General features: G+C 44.1%; 1 protein-coding gene across 1 annotated transcript in view; it reads left to right on the forward strand.

Moving 5' to 3' along the window:
* Positions 1 to 732: 732 nt before the first annotated feature.
* Positions 733 to 27,008, forward strand: part of LOC111952150 (fatty acid 2-hydroxylase) — a 37,695-nt gene continuing 11,419 nt past the window's right edge. The window contains exon 1 of the mRNA XM_023970679.2: positions 733 to 1,197. Coding sequence (XP_023826447.1) covers positions 916 to 1,197 — 282 coding nt within the window. The 5' untranslated portion in view covers positions 733 to 915. The remainder of the gene's footprint in view (positions 1,198 to 27,008) is intronic.

Consider the following 27,008-nt stretch of genomic DNA (forward strand, 5'->3'; position numbering starts at 1 on the left):
CTGAATGTGCTTGCATTTGTTGAGTCTTGACAGCATTTGGATATAACCAGTTTTGTTACAATATGAATATTCATGTATGATTTATATGCGCTTATGTGTCAGACCACGCCCACGTTCATTTTTATTGGTCAGTAGCGGCCATGTTGTTCGAGGTAATAGTCTGGAAAATGCGTTGAGAGAGTTTGGTCCATAGATGCCACATATGAAGTTTCTTGCAGATCGGTGCTAGAGGAGTAGCATTTTATGTGGTTTTCACAAAATTCAAAATCGTGGAAAATCCATCATGGCAGACCTTATAAGTCCTTGAGGCAAATTATTTCCTTGCGGAGGAGAAGTGCCGAATTTATGGACTATATGTCACACCGGGTGGGACGTGACCTTTCAAAGTTTGCATTTTCAATTGCTTGTTATAGCGCCACCATACAGCCAATTGGCATGGCATTGCATGAGCGGATATGGCCAATGGCCCTTTACCATCATGCGATTTTGCATCATCATAGAAATTATTTTACGGGAATGTTCATGTCAGTTTTCCTTGGCAGAAGAAGATGTATAATAATGCAACAAATGCAATATGGTTTCACCAGATTTTCTGCTTGAACCCCTAATAATGAACGCCAACAAATACAATAGCGTTTCACCCAGCTAGGCTGGCTTCAACCCCTAATTAACGTTGGAATAATTATATTATAGCTGTAAACATTGGAGGTAAAAAGCTAGCGCGCAACAGGTAGATGAAATGCTGAGCTTAGAGCAGTCTTGAGCAATGAATAATTCATGATATGTAAATTAGTTGATCGGGTAAAATCAGTCAGTGCTSAGACGAGCTAGAAGTCAGTACGCGGTCAGTCGGCATGCCAASGGGGCTTGTACCCACTCCTTTAGTAATTTTTTTGTGCATACTTCAACATCGAAATGTCTCCATCGGAATCACCTCGGTTTTTCTCTGAGAAGGAGGTAGCCAATCATTCCACTAAAAACTCATGTTGGGTATTAACGGGGACGAGAATTTATGATGTGACTGGATTCCTTCGTATTCACCCGGGTGGAGAGGCTCTGATATTAAGCCGGGCAGGGAATGATATCAGGACGGAGATGGAGGGGCCCCCACACCGGCACTCGGAGAACGCAAGTCGGTGGATGGAACAGTACTACATCGGAGAGCTGGACACAGACGGCAGTGCCGATGAAATACAGGTACAGCCTATATGCCAATAAAGAGCCTTCAAAGAGAATAACAAGTATATCTCAGATACTTTTAACCTGAACATAGTTTCTTGTCTGTTACTGAAAGTAGACTACAGTAAAGTAGGATATGTTTCATTTTCTCATGGTAAAACGGAACTTGCTGCACATGCAGGTGTGATATTCACATCTGCTTTGAGACGCATTTCCTATTTGCATCTATCAGTCTCTCATTTCCCCTATTTGTAAACCACATGCATGTGTTTTGGAAACATTAATGTTGATCCAACGCACAGTACATTAGATGAGTAAAGATAGTATTTTATAGGAGTGGATTTTCACAAAAATAAGTTAATAATTTCCTGAGTTACAAATATATACTTTTTTTGTATTATCTCTTGATGGTTGGCCTATTGCATTTCTTTAATTCCTCCTAGTTTTCTTCGATGAGGAATATGCTAGCTCTGTGTGGCTCCACTTGTCTCACTCTTGGCAGGTGCAACTTTGGATACTTGGGTGTTTCTTGAAGGATAAAATTGCCTGCCTTGCTCTGCAGGCCGCAATTGCTTTCTATTGGCTGCCCATTGAACCTGAATAAATAGAGGAGAGGCTAAGTCTGTCATTCATCATACTCTCTAATGTGGAGGCATTAGGACATGATGGCACAACAATATTTTTGTGTTAAGAATGTGAAGGAATTTACTGTGTACACACATACAGTGGGTATAGAAAGTCACCAACTCCATTCAAAATGTTCACATTTTGTTGCCTTACAGCCTCAAATGAAAACACAAAATGTGACTTTTTCCCCCCAGCTTTATTTACAAAACAGTAAGCCACAATATCCAAGTGAGAAAAAAACCCTCAAATGATTTACAATTCAAACATTAAAATACCCTACTTGGATAAATGAACACCCCCCTGAGTTAAACCTTGGTGGAACCACCTTTTGCTTGAATTATAGCAATGAGTCTCTTTGAATACGTCTCTACTAACTTTGCACACCCAGACTGTGCAATATGTGGGCATTCTTCCTTGCAGAATTGTTCAAGCTCAGTCAAATTGCACGGTGACCGCTCATGGACTGCACTCTTCAAGTCATTCCACAGATTCTTGATGGGATTTAGTTCGGGCTCTGACTAGGACATTCACCTCCTTGTCCTTCAGCCACTGTACAGTTGCTTTGGGTCATTGTCATGTTGAAACGTGAACTATCTTCCCATTTTCAACTTCCTGGCAGAGGGATGCAGGTTCTCCTCAAGAATCTGTCTGCATTTTGCGCTGTCCGTTTTCCCTTCTATCCTGACAAGTGCTCCAGTCCCTCCTGAAGAGAAACACCCCCACAACAGGATGCTGCCACCGCTGTGCTTTACTGTAGGCATGGTGTTCTTTGGGTGGAAAGATTTATTGGGTTTTCGCCAGACATATCGTTATACCTCAGCAAGTTTGCAATTGCAATTGTAAGGTGGGGTGTTCACTTATCCAAATAGGGTGTTTTACTTTAATTAATCTTCTGAGTTTTTTTTAGATTACATTCTTTTCACCTGGCTATTGTGGGTTAATGTGTGTAAATAAAGTCTGATTTTAGTTTTCATTTCAGGCTGTAAGGCAACAAAAGGTGAACATTTTGAAAGGGGGTGGTTACTTTCATTACCCACCGTATAACAGATATTTGTTGCTATCATAACAGACACAGTCCTATTAAAACATTCATTTGGAACGATCAATGCTTTCATGTCCTAGGTCTGCTCTGATGGAGAAGTAGCCAAATGGCTCCCTATTCCCTATATAATTCACTACTTTGTTGAAGGAAGTAAATGGCACCCTATTCCCTATATAATGCACTACTTTTGACCAGGACCCATAAGGATTGATGTTGTATCTTAGTGTTTCTAGACTGCATACAGCCAGTGTTTCTTATGAGTTTACAAAAATGGAGGCTGGTGGGCGGAGCTATAGGACGGGCTGGAGGTAATGGTTGGGATGGAATTATTGGAACGGTATCAAACATTTGGAAACCACATGTTTGAGTTCTTTCCTTTTATTCCATTCCAGCCATTACAATGAGCCCGTCCTCCTATAGCTCCTCCCACCCGCCTCCACTGGTGTACAGSACTGAACTAAACTCAGAAAAAAAAGAAACGTCCTTTTTCAGGCTCCTGTCTTTCAAAGATAATTTGTAAAAATCCAAATAACTTCACACATCTTCATTGTAAAGGGTTTAAACACTGTTTCCCATGCTTGTTCAATGAACCCTAAACAATTAATGAACATGCACCTGTGGAACGGTCGTTAAGACACTAACAGCTTACAGACGGTAGGGAATTAAGGTCACAGTTATGAAAACTTAGGACACTGAAGAGGCCTTTCTACTGACTCTGAAAAACACCAAAAGAAAGATGCCCAGGGTCCCTGCTCATCTGCGTGAACGTGCCTTAGGCATGCTGCAAGGAGGCATGAGGACTGCAGATGTGGCCAGGGTTATAAATTGCAATGTCCGTACTGTGAGACACCTAAGACAGGATGGACAGCTGATCGTCCTCGCAGTGGCAGACCACGTGTAACAACACCTGCACAGGATCGGTACATCCGAACATCACACCTGCGGGACAGGTACAGGATGGCAACAACAACTGCCTGAGTTACACCAGGAATGCACAATCCCTCCATCAGTGCTCAGACTGTCCGCAATAGGCTGAGAGAGGCTGTGCCCAATGTCACCTATGGGCACAAACCCACCGTCACTGGACCAGACAGGACTGGCAAAAAGTGCTCTTCACTGACGAGTTGCGGTTTTGTCTCACCAGGGGTCATGGTCAGATTCGCGTTTATCGTCGAAGGAATGAGCGTTACACCGAGGCCTGTACTCTGGAGCGGGACCGATTTAGTGGTGGAGGTTCCGTCATGGTCTGGGGTGGTGTGTCACAGCATCAACGGACTGAGCTTGTTGTCATTGCAGGCAATCTCAACGCTGTGCGTTACAGGGAAGACATCCTCCTCCCTCATGTGGTACCCTTCCTGCAGGCTCATCCTGACATGACCCTCCAGCATGACAATGCCACCAGCCATACTGCTCATTCTGTGCGTGAGTTCCTGCAAGACAGGAATGTCAGTGTTCTGCCATGGCAAGTGAAGAGCCCGGCTCTCAATCCCATTGAGCACGTCTGGGACCTGTTGGATCGGAGGGTGAGGGCTAGGGCCTCACCCTCAAGTGGAACTTTGTTTAAATTCAGGCATGTTACCATGACAACATAATCAAAAGAGTGAAAGATGGTGTGTGTGTGTGTGTATGACTTGCAACAAAGCTTTTGTCAGAATCTCACTGTGTTTGTATTTTAAAACTGGTCATTCCTGTCTGTCTGACCCACTATGCAAGCAGAGTACTGTATGACCCATAACAGTCAGCGAATTTGGGAGAAACTTTCCATCACTCTAATGGTGGTAGGCGACATGCAGGTTTAGTTGGAGAGGGAGTTGAAATCAATGTCTTCCAGAAAATGAAGATAGGATAAAACAGATTATCTCTCCTCCAGTACCTAGTGTGGGCAAGGGGGAGGCATGTGGTTTTGTCACTGTCTTGATCCCGTTTACCACAGTTAAACACTGTGTCACTGTCTTGATCCCGTTTACCACAGCTAAACACTGTGTCACTGTCTTGAACGTGTGAACTAAAGTTGAACACTGCCACTGTCTTGATCCTGTTAACCACAGTTACACACTGGGCTCTATTTTCGTCTGCCTTTAAGGCGGCGCTTATTGACTGTTTGGCATATCTGTGTCCAGACTGCAATTTACAGTAGGCCTTGATCCTGTTAACCACAGTTGAACACTGTGTCACTGTGTTGATCCAGTTAAAGGGGCAGTGCAATTAAACACTTGATTTTCCTGTTTTTMTTATATMTCCAAACTATGAGGTTGAAATAACACTCTGAAATGTAGATTATAATATTTTTGGTGTGTAAGAGCTGTTTGAAAAAAATGCCTTGAATTTCAGCCTGTTCAGGTGGGATGGAACATTCAGCCCACATCATGATGTCACAATGTGATGTGATTTATAATACCCAGATTAACAGTCATTGGTCTAAGGGGGTGGGCTCTCGACTATCCTATCAGGCAATCAGGGCGGTGTATGTAAATATCTTCAAATTTGTTTCCTAATGCCTACATGGTCAGATTGGCCCTTGAAATGCTCAAAGGAGGGTCAGGGAAATAAATGATAAAACAATACACTTTTTAGTTATTTTCATTAAACAAACACAGTGATTTATGAGACATACAGTGATGATAAAAAAAATGAATAAATAACTGCATGGGGGCTTTAACCAGAGTTAAACACTTTGAACTGTTCCCTCGTGCTAGTCATTAGTTATGCCTTAGTATGTAATTTCAACCATGTTCATCTCACTGTGAAAGTCTTATTTTCTCACTTCAATTCAAACCATCGGGTTCAGTTTCAATTGACAGGCTTCTGTTTCACATGTTAACTTTCTCTTGTGAAAATCTGATATTCATTACATTTACATTTACATTTAAGTCATTTAGCAGACGCTCTTATCCAGAGCGACTTACAAATTGGTGCATTCACCTTATGACATCCAGTGGAACAGCCACTTTACAATAGTGCATCTAAATCTTTTAAGGGGGTGGGGGGGGTGAGAAGGATTACTTTATCCTATCTTTATCCTATTCCTTAAAGAGGTGGGGTTTCAGGTGTCTCCGGAAGGTGGTGATTGACTCCGCTGTCCTGGCGTCGTGAGGGAGTTTGTTCCACCATTGGGGGAAGGGGCCAGAGCAGCGAACAGTTTTGACTGGGCTGAGCGGGAACTGTACTTCCTCAGTGGTAGGGAGGCGAGCAGGCCAGAGGTGGATGAACGCAGTGCCCTTGTTTGGGTGGAGGGCCTGATCAGAGCCTGGAGGTACTGAGGTGCCGTTCCCCTCACAGCTCCGTAGGCAAGCACCATGGTCTTGTAGCGGATGCGAGCTTCAACTGGAAGCCAGTGGAGAGAGCGGAGGAGCGGGGTGACGTAGAGAACTTGGGAAGGTTGAACACCAGACGGGCTGCGGCGTTCTGGATGAGTTGTAGGGGTTTAATGGCCAGGCAGGGAGCCCAGCCAACAGCGAGTTGCAGTAATCCAGACGGGAGATGACAAGTGCCTGGATTAGGACCTGCGCCGCTTCCTGTGTGAGGCAGGGTCGTACTCTGGATGTTGTAGAGCATGAACCTACAGGAACGTGCCACCGCCTTGATGTTAGTTGAGAACGACAGGGTGTTGTCCAGGATCACGCCAAGGTTCTTAGCGCTCTGGGAGGAGGACACAATGGAGTTGTCAACCGTGATGGCGAGATCATGGAACGGGCAGTCCTTCCCCGGGAGGAAGAGCAGCTCCGTCTTGCCGAGTTCAGCTTGAGGTGGTGATCCGTCATCCACACTGAATGTCTGCCAGACATGCAGAGATGCGATTCGCCACCTGGTCATCAGAAGGGGGAAAGGAGAAGATTAGTTGTGTGTCGTCTGCTGCATAGCAATGATAGGAGAGACCATGTGAGGTTATGACAGAGCCAAGTGACTTGGTGTATAGCGAGAATAGGAGAGGGCCTAGAACAGAGCCCTGGGGACACCAGTGGTGAGAGCACGTGGTGAGGAGACAGATTCTCGCCACGCCACCTGGTAGAGCGACCTGTCAGGTAGGACGCAATCCAAGCGTGGGCCGCGCCGGAGATGCCCAACTCGGAGAGGGTGCAGAGGAGGATCTGATGGTTCACAGTATCGAAGGCAGCCGATAGGTCTAGAAGGATGAGAGCAGAGGAGAGAGAGTTAGCTTTAGCAGTGCGGAGCGCCTCCGTGATACAGAGAAGAGCAGTCTCAGTTGAATGACTAGTCTTGAAACCTGACTGATTTGGATCAAGAAGGTCATTCTGAGAGAGATAGCGGGAGAGCTGGCAAGGACGGCACGTTCAAGAGTTTTGGAGAGAAAAGAAAGAAGGGATACTGGTCTGTAGTTGTTGACATCGGAGGGATCGAGTGTAGGTTTTTTCAGAAGGTGCAACTCTCGCTCTCTTGAAAGACGGAAGGGACGTAGCCAGCGGTCAGGGATGAGTTGATGAGCGAGGTGAGGTAAGGGAGAAGGTCTCCGGAAATGGTCTGGAGAAGAGAGGAGGGGATAGGGTCAAGCGGGCAGGTTGTTTGCGGCCGGCCGTCACAAGACGCGAGATTTCATCTGGAGAGAGAGGGGAGAAAGAGGTCAGAGCACAGGTAGGGCAGTGTGAGCAGAACCAGCGGTGTCGTTTGACTTAGCAAACGAGGATCGGATGTCGTCGACCTTCTTTTCAAAATGGTTGACGAAGTCATCTGCAGAGAGGGAGGAGGAGGGGGGGGGGGAGGAGGATTCAGGAGGGAGGAGAAGGTGGCAAAGAGCTTCCTAGGGTTAGAGGCAGATGCTTGGAATTAGAGTGGTAGAAAGTGGCTTTAGCAGCAGAGACAGAAGAGGAAAATGTAGAGAGGAGGGAGTGAAAGGATGCCAGGTCCGCAGGGAGGCGAGTTTTCCTCCATTTCCGCTCGGCTGCCCGGAGGCCTGTTCTGTGAGCTCGCAATGAGTCGTCGAGCCACGGAGCGGGAGGGGAGGACCGAGCCGGGGGGGGGGGGGGGGGGGGGGGGGGGGGGGGGGGGGGGGGGGGGGGGGGGGGGGGGGGGGGGGGGGGGGAGGGGGGGGGGGGGGGGGGGGGGGGGGGGGGGGGGGGGGGGCGGGGGGGGGGGGGGGGGGGGGGGGGGGGGGGGGGAGGGGGGGGGGGGGAGGGGGGGGGGGGGGGGGGGGGGGGGGGGGGGGGGGGGGGGGGGGGGGGGGGGGGGGGGGGGGGGGGGGGGGGGGGGGGGGGGGGGGGGGGGGGGGGGGGGGGGGGGGGGGGGGGGGCGGGGGGGGGGGGGGGGGGGGGGGGGGGGGGGGGGGGGGGGGGGGGGGGGGGGGGGGGGGGGGCGGGAGGGGGGGGGGGGGGGGGGGGGGGGGGGGGGGGGGGGGGGGGGGGGGGGGGGGGGGCGGGGGGGGGGGGGGGGGGGGGCCTGGAGATAGGGATAGAGAATCAAAGATGCAGAAAGGAGAGAGGAGGTTGGGGGCACAGAATCAGGAGATAGGTTGAGAAGGTTTTGAGCAGAGGAAGAGATGATAGGATGGAAGAGGAGAGGGTAGCGGGGGGAGAGAGAGCGAAGGTTGGGACGGCGCGATACCATCCGAGTAGGGGCAGTGTGGGAAGTGTTGGATGAGAGCGAGAGGGAAAAGGATACAAGGTAGTGGTCGAGACTTGGGAGGGAGTTGCAATGAGGTTAGTGAAGAACAGCATCTAGTAAATATGAGGTCGAGCGTATTTGCCTGCCTTGTGAGTAGGGGGGGAAGGTGAGAGGGTGAGGTCAAAAGAGGAGAGGAGTGGAAAGAAGGAGGCAGGGAGGAATGAGTCAAAGGTAGACGTGGGGAGGTTAAAGTCGCCAGAACTGTGAGAGGGAGCCGTCCTCAGGAAAGGAGCTTATCAAGGCATCAAGCTCATTGATGAACTCTCCGAGGGAACCTGGAGGGCGATAAATGATAAGGATGTTAAGCTTGAAAAGGCTGGTAACTGTGACAGCATGGGAATTCAAAAGGAGGCGATAGACAGATGGTAAGGGAGAAAGAGAGAATGACCACTTGGGAGAGATGAGGTCCATCCCGGTGCCACCACCCCGCTGACCAGAAGCTCTCGGGGTGTGCGAGAACACGTGGCGGACGAAGAGAGAGCAGTAGGAGTAGCAGTGTTATCTGTGGTGATCCATGTTTCCGTCAGTGCCAAGAAGTCGAGGGATGGACGAGGAGGCATAGGCTGAGATGAACTCTGCCTTGTTGGCCGCAGATCGGGCAGTTCCAGAGGCTACCGGAGACCTGGAACTCCACGTGGGTCGTGCGTGCTGGGACCACCAGATTAGGGTGGCCGCGGCCACGCGGTGTGGAGCGTTTGTATGGTCTGTGCACGAGAGGAGAGAAAACAGGGATAGACAGACACATAGTTGACAGGCTACAGAAGAGACTACGCTAATGCAAAAGGAGATTGGAATGACAAGTGGACTACGCGTCTCGAATGTTCAGAAAGTTAAGCTTACGTAGCAAGAATCTTATTGACTAGAATGATTAAGGTGATACAGTACTGCTGAAGTAGGCTAGCTGGCAGTGGCTGCGTTGTTGACTTTGTAGGCTAGCTGGCAGTGGCTGCGTTGTTGACACTACACTAATCAAGTCGTTTCCGTTGAGTGTAATAGTTTCTACAGTGCTGCTATTCGGGGGCTAGCTGGCTAGCTAGCAGTGTTGATTACGTTACGTTGCGTTAAAAAGAACGACAGTAGCTGGCTAGCTAACCTAGAAAATCGCTCTAGACTACACAATTATCTTTGATACAAAGACGGCTATGTAGCAGCTGTGTAGCTAGCTACGATCAAACAAATCAAACCGTTGTACTGTAATGAAATGAAATGAAAATGTGATACTACCTGTGGAGCGAAGCGGAATGCGACCGGGTTGTTGAGTGCGGAAGTTCTATTCGGTAGACGTTGGCTAGCTGTTGGCTAGCTAGCAGTGTCTCCTATGTTAAGGACGACAAATAGCTGGCTAGCTAACCTCGGTAAATTAAGATAATCACTCTAAAACTACACACTCTAAACTACACAATTATCTTGGATACGAAAGACAGCAAAGACAACTATGTAGCTAGCTAACACTACACTAATCAAGTCGTTCAGTTGAGTGTAATAGTTGCTACAGTGCTGCTATTCGGTAGACGGTGGACGTTTGCTAGCTGGCTAGCTGCTGGGCAGATAGCAGTGCAGACTGCGTTAGGACGACGTAATACGATAATTACGCAATTATTTTTGATACAAAGACGGCTATGTAGCTAGCTAAGAAGAGATTGCTAAGATTAGACAAATCAAACCGTTGTACTATAATTGAATGTAATGAAATGTAATGAAAAGTTATACTACCTGCGGACCAAAGCGCGAATGCGACCGCTCGCTCCAACCCGGAAGTGATGTAATGTAAAAATGTAAAAAACATTCACAAGTGGAATTGCAAGTACAGATGTGAAAATCTAATTTGCAGGTTCAGATGTAAGAACCTCAACTGTGAAAATCTCACTTTCACATGTGGAATTGGAGATTCACATGTGGGGTTGAAATAATGTTTTTCTCCTCACATGTGAAAAGATGGTGTTAGCATGTTGCAGTAGCAATGTTTTCACTGGTGGAATTAGGGTGACCACATCTAAAATGTACATGTGTAACTTCACAAGTGTCCAAAACCACGTGTCTTACTCATGAAAATAATACATATACAGTACCAGTATCTTGGCCAGGTCGCAGTTGTAAATGAGAACTTGTTCTCAACTAGCCTACCTGGTTAAATAAAGGTGAAATAAAATAAAAAATAAAAAAGTGAAAAGTTTGGACAAACCTACTCATTCAATGGTTTTTCTTAATTTTTTTACTAATTTCTACATTGTAGAATTAATAGTTAAGACATCAAAACTATGAAATAACACGCATGGAATCATGTAGTAACCGAAAAAGTGTTAAACAAATCACATGACATTTTTTTTTGGAATGACTAGTTTTTGCCCAGTGGGGGGAGCCTTCTTCCTCAAACCTATTGTATCAGTGATTAAGAGACTAACATCTTATGCTGAGCGAAAAGCACGTAGAACATATAAAATCATCTTTCTATGCCTACTTCCTGATATTAGTGTTATTTAGGTCTGCAAAGGCCCATGTCAGCATTGTCCTGGTCATTTATGATCATGTGTGCTAAGCTGTATATGCAGACTGGTCACAGATTAGACGTAACATAGTAAACTTAAACCCGGGACACTGAAATTTTGTATGATAAATTATGTTTGGTATGGTTACTTAAAGCAAAAATGAAGGGAGGGTGGTTGGTTGGTGTGGAGGGGTAGACGTATAACGTGAACGTCTAGCAACCGAAAGGTTGCGTGTTTGAATCTCATCACGGACAACTTTAGAATTTTTTATAATTAGCATCTTGGCAACAACTTATTACCCTTTAACCTAACTCCAAGCCTAGCTAATGTTAGCCAGATGGCTAATGTTAGAAACCTAGCCACCTAGCTAACCTTAATTGTAATCTGTAACATATCATACAAATTGTAATTAGTAACATACAAATTTAATGATTGACATCCACAAATTAATACATACCATACGAAATGTAACATATCATACTAAATGGAGTGTCTCGGATTTACGTACAGAATAATACGAAATGCTGAGACCATGTTGGTATATGTGGAGATACCCTTACACCTGTCTTTCCCAATCTGTGAGCTTTGAATTTTCTACCTGCTAAATATGAATCTGCATACTGAAGTCTTCCCAGTTTCCACCGCAAGAGATTTTCAGTTGTAGCCTGCTGCTCAGACTGAATCTAGCTCAACTCACTGGATGTCCATATCGTGTTTGAAATCTATAAGGGCTCTTCTGGGATATTGTGGGAAAATAATGGCAGTGTCTTGTCTAACTGTGCATGTAGTAACATGACACTAAGTCCCAAACGTCTCCAGCTACAGTTTCTCTCTCTGCTTGTAGTACCATCCCTATCCACCTAACTGAAAGAAAAATCATTTGTGTGCGTGCGTTTGTGAATGAGTTATCTTGATTTCTTGCCCGCCAGGTTTGACTGGTTTTGATAGTGAGAGGAGCTGAGTTATCCTGCTATCCTAACTTAAACCTCTGTGTGTTTGAGGAGAGGGAGAGGGATCACACACCACCATACCCTGTTACTGTTTCTCTCCACAATGTCTTCCACAGGGAAAAGTCACACTTTTATAAAGACATCTTACTCCCCTAAATGGAATCATTCATGCAGGTTTGTTATATGGCAGACAAATTCCTACAATTTGAAACACCCTTTTTAAACTTTAATAAACAGCTGAGGTGACATTTGTGCAAGGTGACTGTTGTGACTTGAATGCATGTGCCGCAAGTTACCTTAATTGAGTAATTAAGTCAACCTTCATTACTTCGTTACCCACTTGCTGCAACTTGCAGCTGAGACGTGACAAGGTGGTAGTTTCATACCCAATAGGCTCAGGGTTGAGAAAGCGAGAGAGAGCCTGCTCATACACATTTCAACAGAGCCATTTCAACTGATGTGAATGAGACTTATCTGACAATGAGGTCAGTGGCGGTTGGTGCCATTTTACAACCTAGCCTAGAAATTAAAGTTTATAACGTCGGTGCACAGGTTGAGAGACAAATTGGAGTAATCAAGGTGACAGACAGTGAGACATTCAATACCGCCTTGTAAACTCTTGCTTGCATCTAGCTGATCTGGGGTGTAATCATTAATCCAAACAGGTGCAAAATGTTCTGTTTTACAACTAAATCTAGAGTTTCCATTGGACAAATTCAGGTTGGTCCATCCCGTTTCATTACGATTCTCATTTTGCAACAGAATCGGCTGAATGAATACACTCCTGATCACCTTCACACACAGTTGACTTTCATAGCAGGCACATACAGCATCGTCACTTTGTTCGTTGTCTAATTCCTTCTGACATCAACACACTCTCCTCCTCTCACCTTTTCCCTTTTACTTGTGGACTTCAGTGCACCACACAACAGCTGTTTGTGAACAGGCGGGGAAAAAACTCCAAGCCAAACGTTCATACCATCACTGCTAACCGCTACACAACCTAAATCATTGTCACCATATTAGCTAACGTCATAGTCAACATAGCTACTAGAACTAACGTGTTAGTAAACCCACAAACCAATCCATGTGTACAATCATGCAGTACAGTGTATAGCTAGCAGTTACACCGACGGGCCCTGGTGGCAATAAATTAATAAAACCGAAAGCTTACCTTGAGTTGGAAGAGTTGCGGTGTTGGATAGCCTTAGCTAGCTAACTAACATAAATAGCATCCTCTCTGTTTGAGTCAGGTTGTTGTTTAAGCTAAATTAGCTGCATTAGCTAGCTAAGTAAGTGAAAGGTAAACTAAGAAGAAAAAAATAAAATGAAAAATAAATATTTTTAAAGAAATTAATTGAACTGTTCAACTATTCTTTCTTTCTCTTTTTGAGTCAACTAATGACCACAGTTTAAGCACTCCAGTGCCAGTTAGCTGTAGCTTATGCTTTCAGTACTAGATTCATTCGCTGATCCTTTGATTGCATGGACATGTCAATTCTTGCTGCAAGAGCTCAGATAGGTTGGACGACATCTTCCGGAAGTCATCATAATTACTGTGTAAYCCTATGGAAGGGGTTGAGAACCATGAGCCTCCTAGGTTTTGTATTGAAGTCAATGTACCCAGAGGAGGTCGGAAAATAGCTTTCCTCCGGCTACACCATGGTGCTACCCTAGAGAGTGCTCTAGACCTTCATTGCAAATCAGTATGTTTTAATTAATCAGTAATTTGGTGACGAATATATTTAGCATAGTTTCATCTAAAAATGATTATTAAAACAATTCTGAAATTCCTTGAGTAGGATGGACCACCTCTAAGGAGCCTCCACTGAATGAGATGTATAATGTTTTAGTTAACACTCAATTAAGGCTGTGTGTGGCTTATCTCTCTCAACTATGTAGCAGTCTGACTGTTTACCCTGGCACATATATAATAGTGAGGGTTAACAATTAACCAAGATGAGTCACATGACCTTGTCGCAGTGACCAGGGATGGAACGATTGATGTAGTCTGGGGGACACCTTTTTTAATGTGATATAATGATATGCTTAATAGAGGCTTTGACTGGGCCCTCATTGCTCCTCAGATATGCTTAGATGTGATTAATATCTTGAGGTAGATGTTTATGATATTTTTCGAGTACACATGTATTTGAGTAATACTGAATGTGTCTTGTCTCCTCTTGTTAACAAACTGCTCAGCTCAAGGACTCCAATAGTGTGAACTTTGAACCTGTATCCACATTGGAAATGACTAAACAGCCCAACCCAGCCACTGTTGGCAAACACTTGAATAATCTGCTCGATACGGTTCAAAAGAAACTCCCTGCTTTCTCTCATTGCTCCTTTATATAACAAGCTATCCATCCATAATCTTTCACAACAGCCTGGACTTAGCATAAATGTTAGTCTGTTCGTGTGATAGTTGAGATTGTGTCCTGATTTGGGTTGCAACTTCCATGGGAAGTTAAGCCCGGGTCTTTGGGGAATTTTGCTTAAATTCATCAAAGTTAGCTTATAACAGTGAAGCTTATTTGTGGGATACACAAGGCAATTCTAGGTCTTGTGACATATTTTGGTTAAACTATCCCCAATTCAATGGAATTGCAACCCTCTGCATGCACAGTGCATTCTTCCATCACACGTACAGCTGATTTTCAAGATCTTGCACACTGAGATGCTATTGAGCCCACACTACTACACTGTCTGAGCCAAGGACTACATGCTTTCTGGTAAGTTTTAATTACAATACTGGGTGGGGTGAATATATTTTATGACATATTTTTTTGTTGTTAAATAGTAGCCTACAGCAAAGTGTGGTTTTTAAATCAATTCTAACTTGTTAACAATTTCTGCAAGTTAGTTTTTGATACCATGTGGGTTTTAGCTTGCTTGAGACTGCTAACTGAGTGTTAATTCACCTGTTTCCATACATGTTTCATTTTAAAACATTTATCTTACAAAGGAGTTGTTTTAATCTAACTGCTTAAATATTTATCTGTACATGGAATTGTATTATTTTTGTTTTTACAAATTTTCTAATCTTTACAGGAAAATGTCATCTACACTATCTGATGTGTGGAGACATTTCACTGCAGCTAATGTAGAAGGAAAAGCTGTGTACATTTGCAAATACCGTGCCACATCATATGTGAAGAATGCAACAAAGATGCAGAATCATCTGGCCAAGTGCATAAAGTTCCCTCAGCGCTCACAACAAGCAACCTCTGACAAAAGTTCCTCTACTTCTATTAGAGGTGAAAATGATGAAGCAGACACCTTATTGATAGCAACAGCTCATGGTCCTCCTGGAATCAGAAGTTTTTTTGACTCAATGGAGGAACATAGAGAAATGCTGATTGCTCGATCTGTGTATGCAACTGGTTCACCTCTGATGCTCACAGGCAATGTGTATTGGAAGAGATTTCTGAATGTTCTTCGCCCAGCATACACCCCCCCAACCATACATGCTTTATCTACTAATTTGCTGGATGCAGAGTTCAACAGAGTTAAAGTGAAGGTCAAGCAAATCATAGAGAAAGCAGACTGTTGCAATCATCTCTGATTGGTGGTCGAATGTTTGTGGGCAAGGAATAATTAACTACATCATCTCCGCCCCTCAACCAGTATTCTACAAGAGCAGGGACAACAGACACACCAGTCTCTATATTGCAGATGAGCTGAAGATGGTCATCAATGACCTTGGACCACAGAAGGTATTTGTACTGGTGACAGACAATGCTGCGAACATGAAGGCTGCTTGGTCTAAAGTGGAGGAGTCCTACCCTCACATTACACCCATTGGCTGTGCAGCTCATGCATTGAATCTGCTCCTCAAGGACATCGTTTCACTGAAAACAATGGATACACTCTACAAGAAAGCCAAGGAAAGTGTTAGGTATGTGAAGCGTCATCAAGTTATAGCAGCAATCTACCTCACCAAGCAAAGTGAGAAAAATAAGACCACCACATTGAAGCTGCCCAGCAACACACATTGGGTTGGTGTTGTCATCATGTTTGACAGTCTCCTGGAGGGGAAGGAGTCTCTCCAAGAAATGGCCATATCAGTCTGCTGATATGGACASCCCCATCAAGAAGATCCTCCTGGATGATGTATTTTGGGAGGGAGTGGTAAGCAGCCTGAAACCTATAGCAGTAGCCATTGCATGGATTAAGGATTCAAATGTCATCCTGTCTGATGTTCAGACTCTGCTTGCAGATGTAAGAGAAGACATCTATACTGCATTGCCCACTTCACTGTTGCTCCAAGCAGAGGAAACTGCAGTTCTGAAATGCATCAAAAAGCGTGAAGACTTCTGCCTGAAGCTCATACACGCCACAGCTTTCATGTTGGACCCCAAGTATGCTGGCAAGAACATCCTGTCTGGTGCAGAGATCAACAAGACCTATGGTGTCATCACTACCGTTTCTCGCCCCCTTGGCCTGGATGAGGGCAAGGTTCTTGGCAGTCTGGCGAAGTACACTTCCAAGCAAGGGCTTTGGGATGGAGATGTAATATGGCAGTCGTGCCAAAATATCTCATCAGCCACCTGGTGGAAGGGACTTTGTGGATCTGAGGCTCTTTCCCCTGTTGCCTTCATCATCCTCCAAGTCCCACCAACATCAGCCGCCTCAGAGCGCCACTGGTCCTTGTTTGGGAACACACACACCAAAGCACGCAACAGGCTGACCAATACAAGGGTTGAAAAATTGGTAGCCATCCGGGCAAATTTGAGTCTTTATGAGCCTGACAAGGAGCCATCCTCAACAAGGTTGGAAAATGACAGTGAAGATGAGGCCACAGAGTCTGATTTTCAAGAGGTGGACATTGAGGAGGTCCAGGGAGAAGACATGGAAGCCTGAGAGGAAGACAACCAAAGCTGTAGTTTCTATACTATCATTTTACAGATGTATGTTGAAAATGTTTTTGGGAGATGCGATGGATCATTCAATATTGCCTTTCTTTTGTTGTTCAGTGAAATCATCCCATGTGYAGAGTCAACTCATTTAATTAATGTTCAATTCGTAACTAAATTGTTTTTTTATTTAATAATTTGAAATGATGTCTACTTATAAGAAAGGTTTATGTTTCTGTCTCCATATGATATGGTAAATATATCCAATGTAAAAAAAAACATCTACATTTAAATGGTATAATATTAATTTGCATATTTTCCCGTTAATTCCCATATAGTCCCATTAATTCCCACGGAAAGTTTCCACCTCCTGAATATTCCCCAAAATGTGCAACCCTAGTCCTGATTACTCTTTTTTTGCCAGTTACTCATCCCACTCATTATCAGAACTGCTCTCTGGATACGAGTGGCACTAGCCTGTTATGTGGTGGGTTTGCTACAGTTGAAGTTGGAAGTTTACATACACCTTAGCCAAATACATTTAAACTCAGTTTTTTCACAATTCCTGACATTTAATCCTAGTAAAAAGTACCTGTTTTAGGTCAGTTAGGATCACCACTTTATTTTAAGAATGTGAAATGTCAGAATAATAGCAGAGAGAATTATTTATTTCAGCTTTTATTTCTTTCATAACATTCCCAGTGGGTCAGAAGTTTACATACACTCAATTAGTATTTGGTAGCATTGCCTTTAAATTGTTTAACTTGGGTCAAACGTTTCAGGTAGCCTTCCACAAGCTTCCCACAATAAGTTGGGTGAATTTTGGCCCATTCCTCTTGACAGAGCTGGTGTAACTGAGTCAGGTTTGTAGGCCTCCTTGCTCGCACACGCTTTTTCAGTTTTGCCCACAAATGTTCTATAGGATTGAGGTCAGGGCTTTGTGATGGCCACTCCAGTACCTTGACTTTGTTGTCTTTAAGCCATTTTGCCACAACTTTGGAAGTATGCTTTTGGTCATTGTCCATTTGGAAGACCCATTGGCGACCAAGCTTTAACTTCCTGACCGATGTCTTGAGATGTTGCTTCAGTATATCCACATAATTTTCCTCCCTTATGATGCCATCTATTTTGTGAAGTGCACCAGTCCCTCCTGCAGCAAAGCACCCCCACAACATGATGCTGCCACCCCTGTGCTTCACGTTCTTCGGCTTGCAAGCATCCCCCCTTTTCCTCCAAACATAACGATGGTCATTATGGCCAAACAGTTCTATTTTTGTTTCACCAGACCAGAGGKCATTTCTCCAAAAAGTACGGTCTTTGTCCCCATGTGCAGTTGCAAACCGTAGGCTGGCTTTTTTATGGTGGTTTTGGAGCAGTGGCTTCTTCCTTGCTGAGCGGCCTTTCAGGTTGTGTCGATATAGGACTCGTTTTTCTGTGAATATAGATACTTTTGTACCTGTTTCCTCCAGCATATTCGCAAGGTCCATTGCTGTTGTTCTGGGATTGATTTGCACTTTTCACACCAAAGTACGTTCATCTCTAGGAGACAGAACGCGTCTCCTTCCTGAGCGGTATGACGGCTGCATGGTCCCATGGTGTTTATACTTGCGTACTATTGTTTGTACTGATGAACGTGGTATCTTCAGGCATTTGGAAATTGCTCCCAAGGATAAACCAGACTTGTGGAGGTCTTGGCTGATTTTCTTTTGATTTTCCCATGATGTCAAGCAAAGACGCACTGAGGTTGAAGGTAGGCCTTGAAATACATCCACAGGTTTGACTCAAATGACTCAAATGATGTCAATTAGCCTATCAGAAGTTTTTAAAGCCATAACATAATTTTCTGGAATTTTCCAAGCTGTTTAAAGGCACAGGCAATTTAGTGTATGTAAACTTCTGACCTACTGGAATTGTGATACAGTGAAATAATCTGTCTGTAAACAGTTGTTGGAAAACTTACTTGTGTCATGCACAAAGTAGATGTCCAAACCGACTTGCCAGAACCATAGTTTGTTAACAAGACATTTGTGGAGTGGTTGAAAAATTAGTTTTAATGACTCCAACCTAAGTGTATGTAAACTTCCGACTTCAACTGTATGTGTGTGTAGGCCTACTTCTAGTCTAGTACAAAGCCCTTATATGAGCGGCAGTGGTTCCCTGTTTTGTCTTGGACTTTTTCAGTATGGTTTGTAAGTCAAGTCTTTGACTTTAGCTGCTGTAAAGAATGGAAACTGCAGACTCCACATGATCTTGCTGTGACTCTGGCCAGCTGGGTGGGTAGCTGTTCATGTTGCCTGTCTGTGACGTCAGTATCCCCCGATGCATTCCCCTCCCAAAACCGTGCCCCCCTTCCTCTCCCACGCCCATCCACCCAGGGCCCACCAACACACTGTGGCCCCACCAACACACTGCTGTCCCTGTTCTGATGATACCAGCCTGTGCTAGTGTCTCCTCTGTCCATCCCCTTTGTTTTTGGTCACTCATTCCTTAATTCTCCTCTCCAGCCTATTTAGATGGAGGACACACTGAGAGCCTTATTAGCGTCTGATAGCCCTCTACTCTCTGTGTAGGGCTAATGGCTGGGATTGAAGAAGCTCTGTTGTCTGGTTAAATGAATAAAATGTAACTGTTCAGTTCTCCCAGCCTGTATGCCTCCACACCAGGCAGCCCGCTGCAACAAAAGACAATAAACCACATACCCTTACAACTCCCAGACCCCTACTGTAGAAGTAGCGATGGAGGTAGAACAGTAGTATGGGTTTGGTCACCAGAAAAGGTTGCACATCTAATTCTTGAACGAGAATATGGTTTGAAGTCTGGCAATGCAAAACTAGGCCTCATTTGTTCATTACTGTCCAATGCCTACACTTTGTTACCTTTTGTGAATACAGGAAGGTGTGGTTATGTGCTATGTAAGGAGTTGTACACCAACTAACAATAGTGATCAGTGGTACATGACCTTTGAGTATGTATTTCGTTAACCTAAATTGTGACCAGGGGTTTGAAAAGTGTATAATACAGTGTTTGCAAACTCTAGCAATAATTAAATACACCATGTGGTCTTTGTCAATATTCCTTGCATTCCACACATTGTGTCATAATTCACATTGTAAGAGTATACACAGGCACACCCCTATTCAGTGTAGTAGACTGAGTCAAAATAATGTGTTTTGCTGGTGTGTCGCCTCAAGCGATGACACACACAGCATGTTGCAAGTGTCAAATCAAATTGTATTTGTCTCATGCTTCGTAGACAACGTGTAGACTAACAGTGAAATGCTTACTTACGGGACCTTTTACAACAATGCAGAGTTAAAGATAAGAAAACATTGAAATATTGGCACAGTGAATAACGAATAAAATAACATGTATGTATGTATGTATGTATGTATGTATGTATATGGAGTAGAAAAATAACATGGCTATACTGTAGTATCTTCAATGTGAATGGGGGCGGGCTCGACACTTTGTTTCCTGTAGTCCACGATCAGCTCCTTTTGCCTTACTGGCGTTGAGGGAGAGGTTGTTGTTGTCCTGGCACCACACTGCCAGGTCTCTGATTAGTGCTTGTAAAGTTACTGCCATCAGAGGTATTATGAAGGTCAAAACTGGAGCTTTCAAATGTCTGATATTTAGAATTAAAGAAATAGGTTCTAGCAATATTTGTTTTATTCCCTTGCCTGTTTGCCTGTGAGCCAATGCTACAGATGTTAGAAAACTGAGACAAGATATTATGTGTGTAGCAAATCTGAGTAGGTTGATGTGTTATGATATTGGATGTGATATAGTGAGAGTGTGTACGATGTCTGTATAAGAGTAAGACTATAATCTGTGATGTCCAAATAACTCTGCCAATTTGCATGGTTGTGTGTCTGTGTGTAACATGTAGTGCATATAGCCTTGATATTCATGATGATAATTGTAATCCATCTCGTATCACCATCATAGTTGCATCATAATTACCTTTAACATAATTGAAAAAAACATCCCAGCATTTCCATAGCAATTGACGTTTCACATGATCATGAAAGAGACCTTGCAGTACTCTAGAGACGGATTCACTACAGTACAAATGTATTCCGTACAATATGTTATTATTCCCCAATGCCCCTATTCTGATATCTTCCCCTTGCTTGTTGTAAACATATATAAARTTGTAGACAAACAATAAACACGTTAAATTATAAAACAGTTCTCGATAATAGAGGGAGAGAAGAGAATAGAAAAGAGAGAGGAGAGCGAGATCAGATGTGTGTGTGTGTATGTATGTGTAAGCAAGCATGTAATTGAGTATGTGTGTGTTCATATCCACTTCATAATGTTCAGATAATGTTACAGTTCCCATACCTTCTTTTTTTTCGTAACCTGAAGTCGCTGTAGAATTTAGTACAGCCACGGTGTTATGGAGCTGTCTCGGAATAGCTGTCCATCTATAAAGAGTTTGTCCACATTGATAAAGGCACGCCTACCATCCTTCCTTTTGTTGTCTTTGTACCGGATACAGTCTCTTACGACGTTCGTTTATCTCCCTTGGAAATTTGTCATTGAGACCGAATTTGGTCCCTTTAAGCTCCCTTCCTCTGCTTTTGATCAGCTCCTTTTGTTGGTAGTATTCAAATTTTGCGATGATCGGTCAGGGATCCTAGATCTTGTCGCTCCAAGTCTGTGTAGTTGGTGGAAAGCCACCTTGTTTACAGTCTCTATAGGAAGTTTCAAGGCGGATTGCATGAATTCTCTGATCGCGCCCTCTGGATTATTGGATGCGTCCTCAGGAATCCCAGAAAAAATGAGATTTTCACGCATGCTACGACTTTGTATGTCTAGTAGCGACTCCTTCATCACCCTGTTTTCCCTGAGTAGACAATCCATGTTGGAATCGTGGATTTTTACCTTGGCTGTGAGTGTCTTGTTTTCTCTTTGGAGCGTGAGAATTTCACTCTGGCTGAACTCCAAACTCCCCCTCAGCCCTGCTACCTCCTCACAAAACTTTTCCAGTGTTGCATGGATTCCAGCCAGAGCACTAGCCTCTACCTCAATGGTAAGTAAATCGTCCGTGTCTGTAGATTAATCTGTTTTTCTTTTTTTTGTCGGGTTAAAGTTATTTTGTGAGGTGGTCGGCTCTTTCCATGAAGGAGTATTGAGTTTATTAAATTTTTACAGGGACAGTGCACATTAATCAACGTTTCAGTAAAAATGCCGGTTTTAGCCAGCCGGCTAATTTTCAACCGCAATCCCTGGGCAGGTTATTAAAAACAATTACAATACAGACAATCAATGAGCCGTGAGCACACGCAGAGCAACATAGGACAAGCAAGACATAGCATGCAGACATAGCAACATAGGACAAAGAGCAACAAGACAAAATCCATAAAAGCAACAGTGTTTCCACACCTCACAAGCTACAGACAACCGACAACATGGAAAGTGGTAATACACAGCTAGGGATTGTGTTCACAAATCTGATTGACCTTTAGCCATGTATGTTGTTCCTCCATAGCGTAAAGCTGTTGGTACTCGTCGATTCCCCTCAGGATCTCCTTAGTATCCAGATTGGCTCTTTACTGCAACCAGTTGTTTTACGAAAAGATAACAATGAGTCTTTCCCATGACAGGTGTCTGGTACAGCCACCTAGCACTCGAGCAATCCACGGYAAAAAAAAGGAACACAAACTTGCAGTCCCAGCCATAAAGGCTAACTGCGTCGTGGAATCCTTAGCAACAACATTTTAGTTTGGATTAAAACCAATTTAATAAAAATGTTTTAATGTAAACAACAAGGCTCCCCTGCCTCAGCCGGTCTGTCAGGTTCCCACGCCCCAGCCGGTGACAAGTTCCCGCGCATCAGCAGGGGTGACCGGTCCGCTCCTGATCCCCGGGATTGTTCCCTTTGGTTGGCGTCCTGCGGCTGGATCCGAACGTGCCGGGGAGGGGGTACTGTCACGTATCTCTCTCCGGTGCTCTAGGTTGCCATGCTCCCACATCTCAGCCGGACTGACAGGTTTCTCACACCTCAGCAGAGGTGACCGGTGCGCTCCTGATCCCCGGGATTGTCATTTTGGTTGGTGTCCTGCGGCTGGAAGGGGGTACTGTCACGTGTGCTCCCTCTCCGGCCTCTAGGTCACCAGGCTGCTCATTATGGTGCACACCTATCACCATCGTTACGCGCACCTGCATGTCGTCAGACTCACCTGGACTCATCACTTTCCTGATTACCTTCCCTACATATGTCACTCCCTTTGGTTCCTTCCCCATACGTTATTGTTTCATGTCAGTGTTTGTGTTTCTTGTTTTGTTCATTTATTTATTAAATGTATTCAATCCCTGAACTTGCTACCCGTCTCTCAGCGTACATCGTTACAGGTGTTCATAAAACAACAGATCAACTCTGTGATAGGAGGGTTTAGACAACAGTTTGGTTGCCATGGTGCCCTTATGGCAGCCTAGGCTGATTTGCTCTGCTATTTAATTTTAAATGTGTTGTTTTAAGTGTTTTTTTTTTATGTGCATTTTTCTTGAATAACTTTTGTTTTTGAGTAGCTAATCAAGTACTGATTGTTTTAATCTAGTAATTTTGAACTTCAAAGTTGAAATTGGACTGTCCTGCCATCAACAAAGTGGAGCTAGCTGTTTTCTTTTGAATACCTGCATTGAAGTGTTTCACCTATTATCTCCTGGAGCACTAGAAAGGACAATGAAGTACAGAAATGGGGGACACTCGCAACTTTTACTCAGGAGGATTCCTTCATAGTTTCAAGAGGATTAATCAAAACCTGAGTATGGATCTCAACTTGGAATCATCTTGGAATCCTACGGAAAAAGCTAAAACATCGAGGATGGCGAGGCAGTAGGAATTCCATTCATCAGCCAAAAGAGTCCACACAGAACTGTATGTTTCCCCCTCTTCCTCCTCTATGCAGTGCAGATTCTGACTCTCTGTGGCCAGTTAAAGTATGTACCGCCTCTCACTCAGGCCCCTTTAACACTGGCACTGTTTAATGCGCAGTCTCTAATAAACAAGTCTCTACTAGTACAAGTATATCAGTTACATTGACCTGTGGCTAAATTGTAATTTCTACCTACTCAAGGAAACAGGCCCTTTCCCATGGCAGGGGTGGTGGTCTTGCTGTTTCCAACAAAAACTGTTTTGACCTGAAAATGTTGTATGTCCCTGCTGGCTTATCATTTGAGTGCATGGGTTTTAAAATGAGGTCACCCAGTTATCTCACTGTGGTACTCATGTATCACTCCCCTTAAACAGTCTCTTTTACTACAGAGTTTTCTGAGCTGATCACCTCTCTGTGTCCTACCCTCTCCAATGTTGTTATCCCAGGTCAGGTATTCTCAAACTGGGGTACGCGTACCCCCAAGGGTAAGTGCAATGCCGTTGGGGGTACGCCAAGTAAAAATGTGATTCACATTTAAAATTACATTTTTTTATTTTTTATAATTTTTTTCCTTCACATTTTCAAACAGTCCATTTATATTTTCCAACGGGGCTTTACATTTGGGTCAGGGTTTTTTCTCGCCTGAGTAGCCTCATTTCACTGCCAAAAATAAAATGAAACCATCTAGTGTTTATAAATATAAATAACAGTGTCAAATACAGGTAGCCTAGTCAAATAATTAACATTCAATTACGTTAACTGTTACTCTCTTGCGGGAATTCCACTAACGGTCCTTATGTAGCAAAACGTTGCTGCTGCTCATGTTGGTATCTGTACTGATGGCGCAAAAGCCATGACAGGAAGACATAGTGGAGTGGTAACGCTCGTGCAAACAGTTTCTCCCGACGCCACTTGGGTACACTGCAGCATCCACTGAGAGGCTCTTGCTGCCAAGGGAATGCCTGACAGTTTGAAAGGCGTTTTGGACACTACCGTGAAAATGGTTAACTTTGTTAAAGCAAGGCCCCTGAACTCTCGTATTTTCTGCACTATGCAATGATATGGGCAGCGACCATGTAACACTTTTACAACATACAGAAGTCCGCTGGTTATCAAGCGGCAAAGTATTGACACGTTTTTTTWAAATTGAGAGACGAGCTTAAAGTTTCCTTTACTGACCATAATTTTCACTTGTCTGACCGCTTGCATGATGACGAGTTTCTCACTCGACTGGCCTATCTGGGTGATGTTTTTTCCCGCCTGAATGATCTGAATCTAGGATTACAGGGACTCCGTAACTATATTCAATGTGGGGACAAAATTGAGGCTATGATAAGAAGTTGTAGCTGTTCTCTGTCTGCATTAACAAGGACAACACACAGGTCTTTCAATCACTGTACGATTTTTTGTTGTTGTCCGTAAGCTTGAGTTCATTTGCACACAATGTCAAATGTGACATAGCGAAGCACCTGAGTGAGTTGGGTGAGCAATTACAGATACTTTCCCGAAACGGATGGCACAAACTGGATTCGTTATCCCTTTCATGTCCTGCCTCCAGTCCACTTACAGATATCTGAACAAGAGAGCCTCATCGAAATTGCAACAAGCGGTTCTGTAAAAATTGAATTTAAGCAGAAGCCACTGCCAGATTTCTGGATTGAGCTGCGCTCAGAGTATCCTACTTTGGCAAATCGCGCTGTTAAGAAACTGATGCCCTTTGCAAAGATGTACCTATGTGAGAGTGGATTCTCGGCCCTCACTAGCATGAAAACTAAATACAGGCACAGACTGTGTGTGGGAAAAGACTGAGACTCTCTCCAATACAACACAACATTGCAGAGTTATGTGCATCCTTTCAAGCACACCCTCTCATTAACCTGTGGTGAGCTATTAACAATTTTCAACGAGCTGGGTTGTGACAAACTCGCATACATTTATTAAACCTAAGAATGAATCGTATAGTGTGTGTGTGTGGCAGACTTACAATGATGGCAAAAAACAACATTTTGAGAGTGCGCTAACCTTGGTGCTAGATGCAGCTGGAGGTTGAATGTTTTGAAGGGGTACGGGACTATAAACAGTTTGGGATCCACTGTCCTAGGTGATTTCAACATTCACATTGATTCATCAAAATGTTCCTCTGCTACTGACTTCCTGAACATGCTTGACTATCTCAATCTGGTACAGCATGTCAACATCTCCACACACAATCGTGAGCATACACTAGACCTCATCACTGGAGAAGTCCCGGCCTCAGACCTGGATGTACATGAGATGGGTGTATCTGACCATAGGGTCATGAAAATGTCTGCGTACCCCTGCAATCCAGCTCCGTACCAAGCACACTATTAAATTCAGAAACATTAAGTCCCTTGACACATCCCTATTCCAGGAGTCTGTTTGAAATATTAAAACAAACTCTGAACCAACTATATTAATTTGGGGACAGGTTGAGACACATGAAACTTTCATGGACATTTAGCTTGCTGTTGCTAGCAAATTTGTCCTGGGATATAAATATTGGGTTATTTTAACTGAAATGCACAAGGTCCTTTTTTCTGGATCTTTGTAGAATTTTGAGTCACATGCAATAGTATGTTCTCTACTCCGACATTTAATCCACAGATAAAAGGGGAAACTAATAGTTTCTAGTAACCACTCCTCCTTCAGTAGTATTCTTCGTCTTCTTCTGTGGACTTTATATGTCAATTGGCAACCAACTTTAAGGTGCATTACCACCACAGAGTGTGGACCTAGTGGCAACTACAGTTCAGTCACACCTCAGTGCTAACCAGCTTTGAGGCTCTATGTTAGGTCCTATCCTCTTCCTGCTCTACATGCTTCCGCTTGGCCAGATTGTAGTCTGACAGTGTCCCAATTCCACTGCTAAGCAGACGACAGGTGTACATTAAAACAAAGCCTGACACAGCATCTGCTCTGTCAACATTGTCTGGAAGAGGTCAAATCTTGGATGCAGATCAACTTTCCCCAACTCAATAGCAGCGAGACGGAGGCACCCCCCAGCAGATCACCAACTCCTGCAGCATCCGCCCTGTCATAGATGGCCACGTCATCCCCTTCATTTGAAGGTGAAATTTGACCCTGCGGTCTCCTTTTTAATTGCCACATTGATCATGTCTGAAAACGTTTTTCAGGTGAAAGAATGACATCTCCCGCCTAAGTCCCTCTCTCACCACATCGGTGAAAAGCTAATCCATGCATTAATTTTCTCCAGAATTGATTATGGGAATGCAGTACTTGGGGGGCCTGCCTGAAAATTCTATTCATAAACTACATCCAAAACAGTGCCGCAAGGATTCTGACACAAACAAATAAGTCTGCCCATATCACCCCCATCCTTGCTGATC

Source organism: Salvelinus sp. IW2-2015, linkage group LG26 (genome assembly GCF_002910315.2).
Source record: "Salvelinus sp. IW2-2015 linkage group LG26, ASM291031v2, whole genome shotgun sequence".
Taxonomy (NCBI): Eukaryota; Metazoa; Chordata; class Actinopteri; order Salmoniformes; family Salmonidae; genus Salvelinus; species Salvelinus sp. IW2-2015.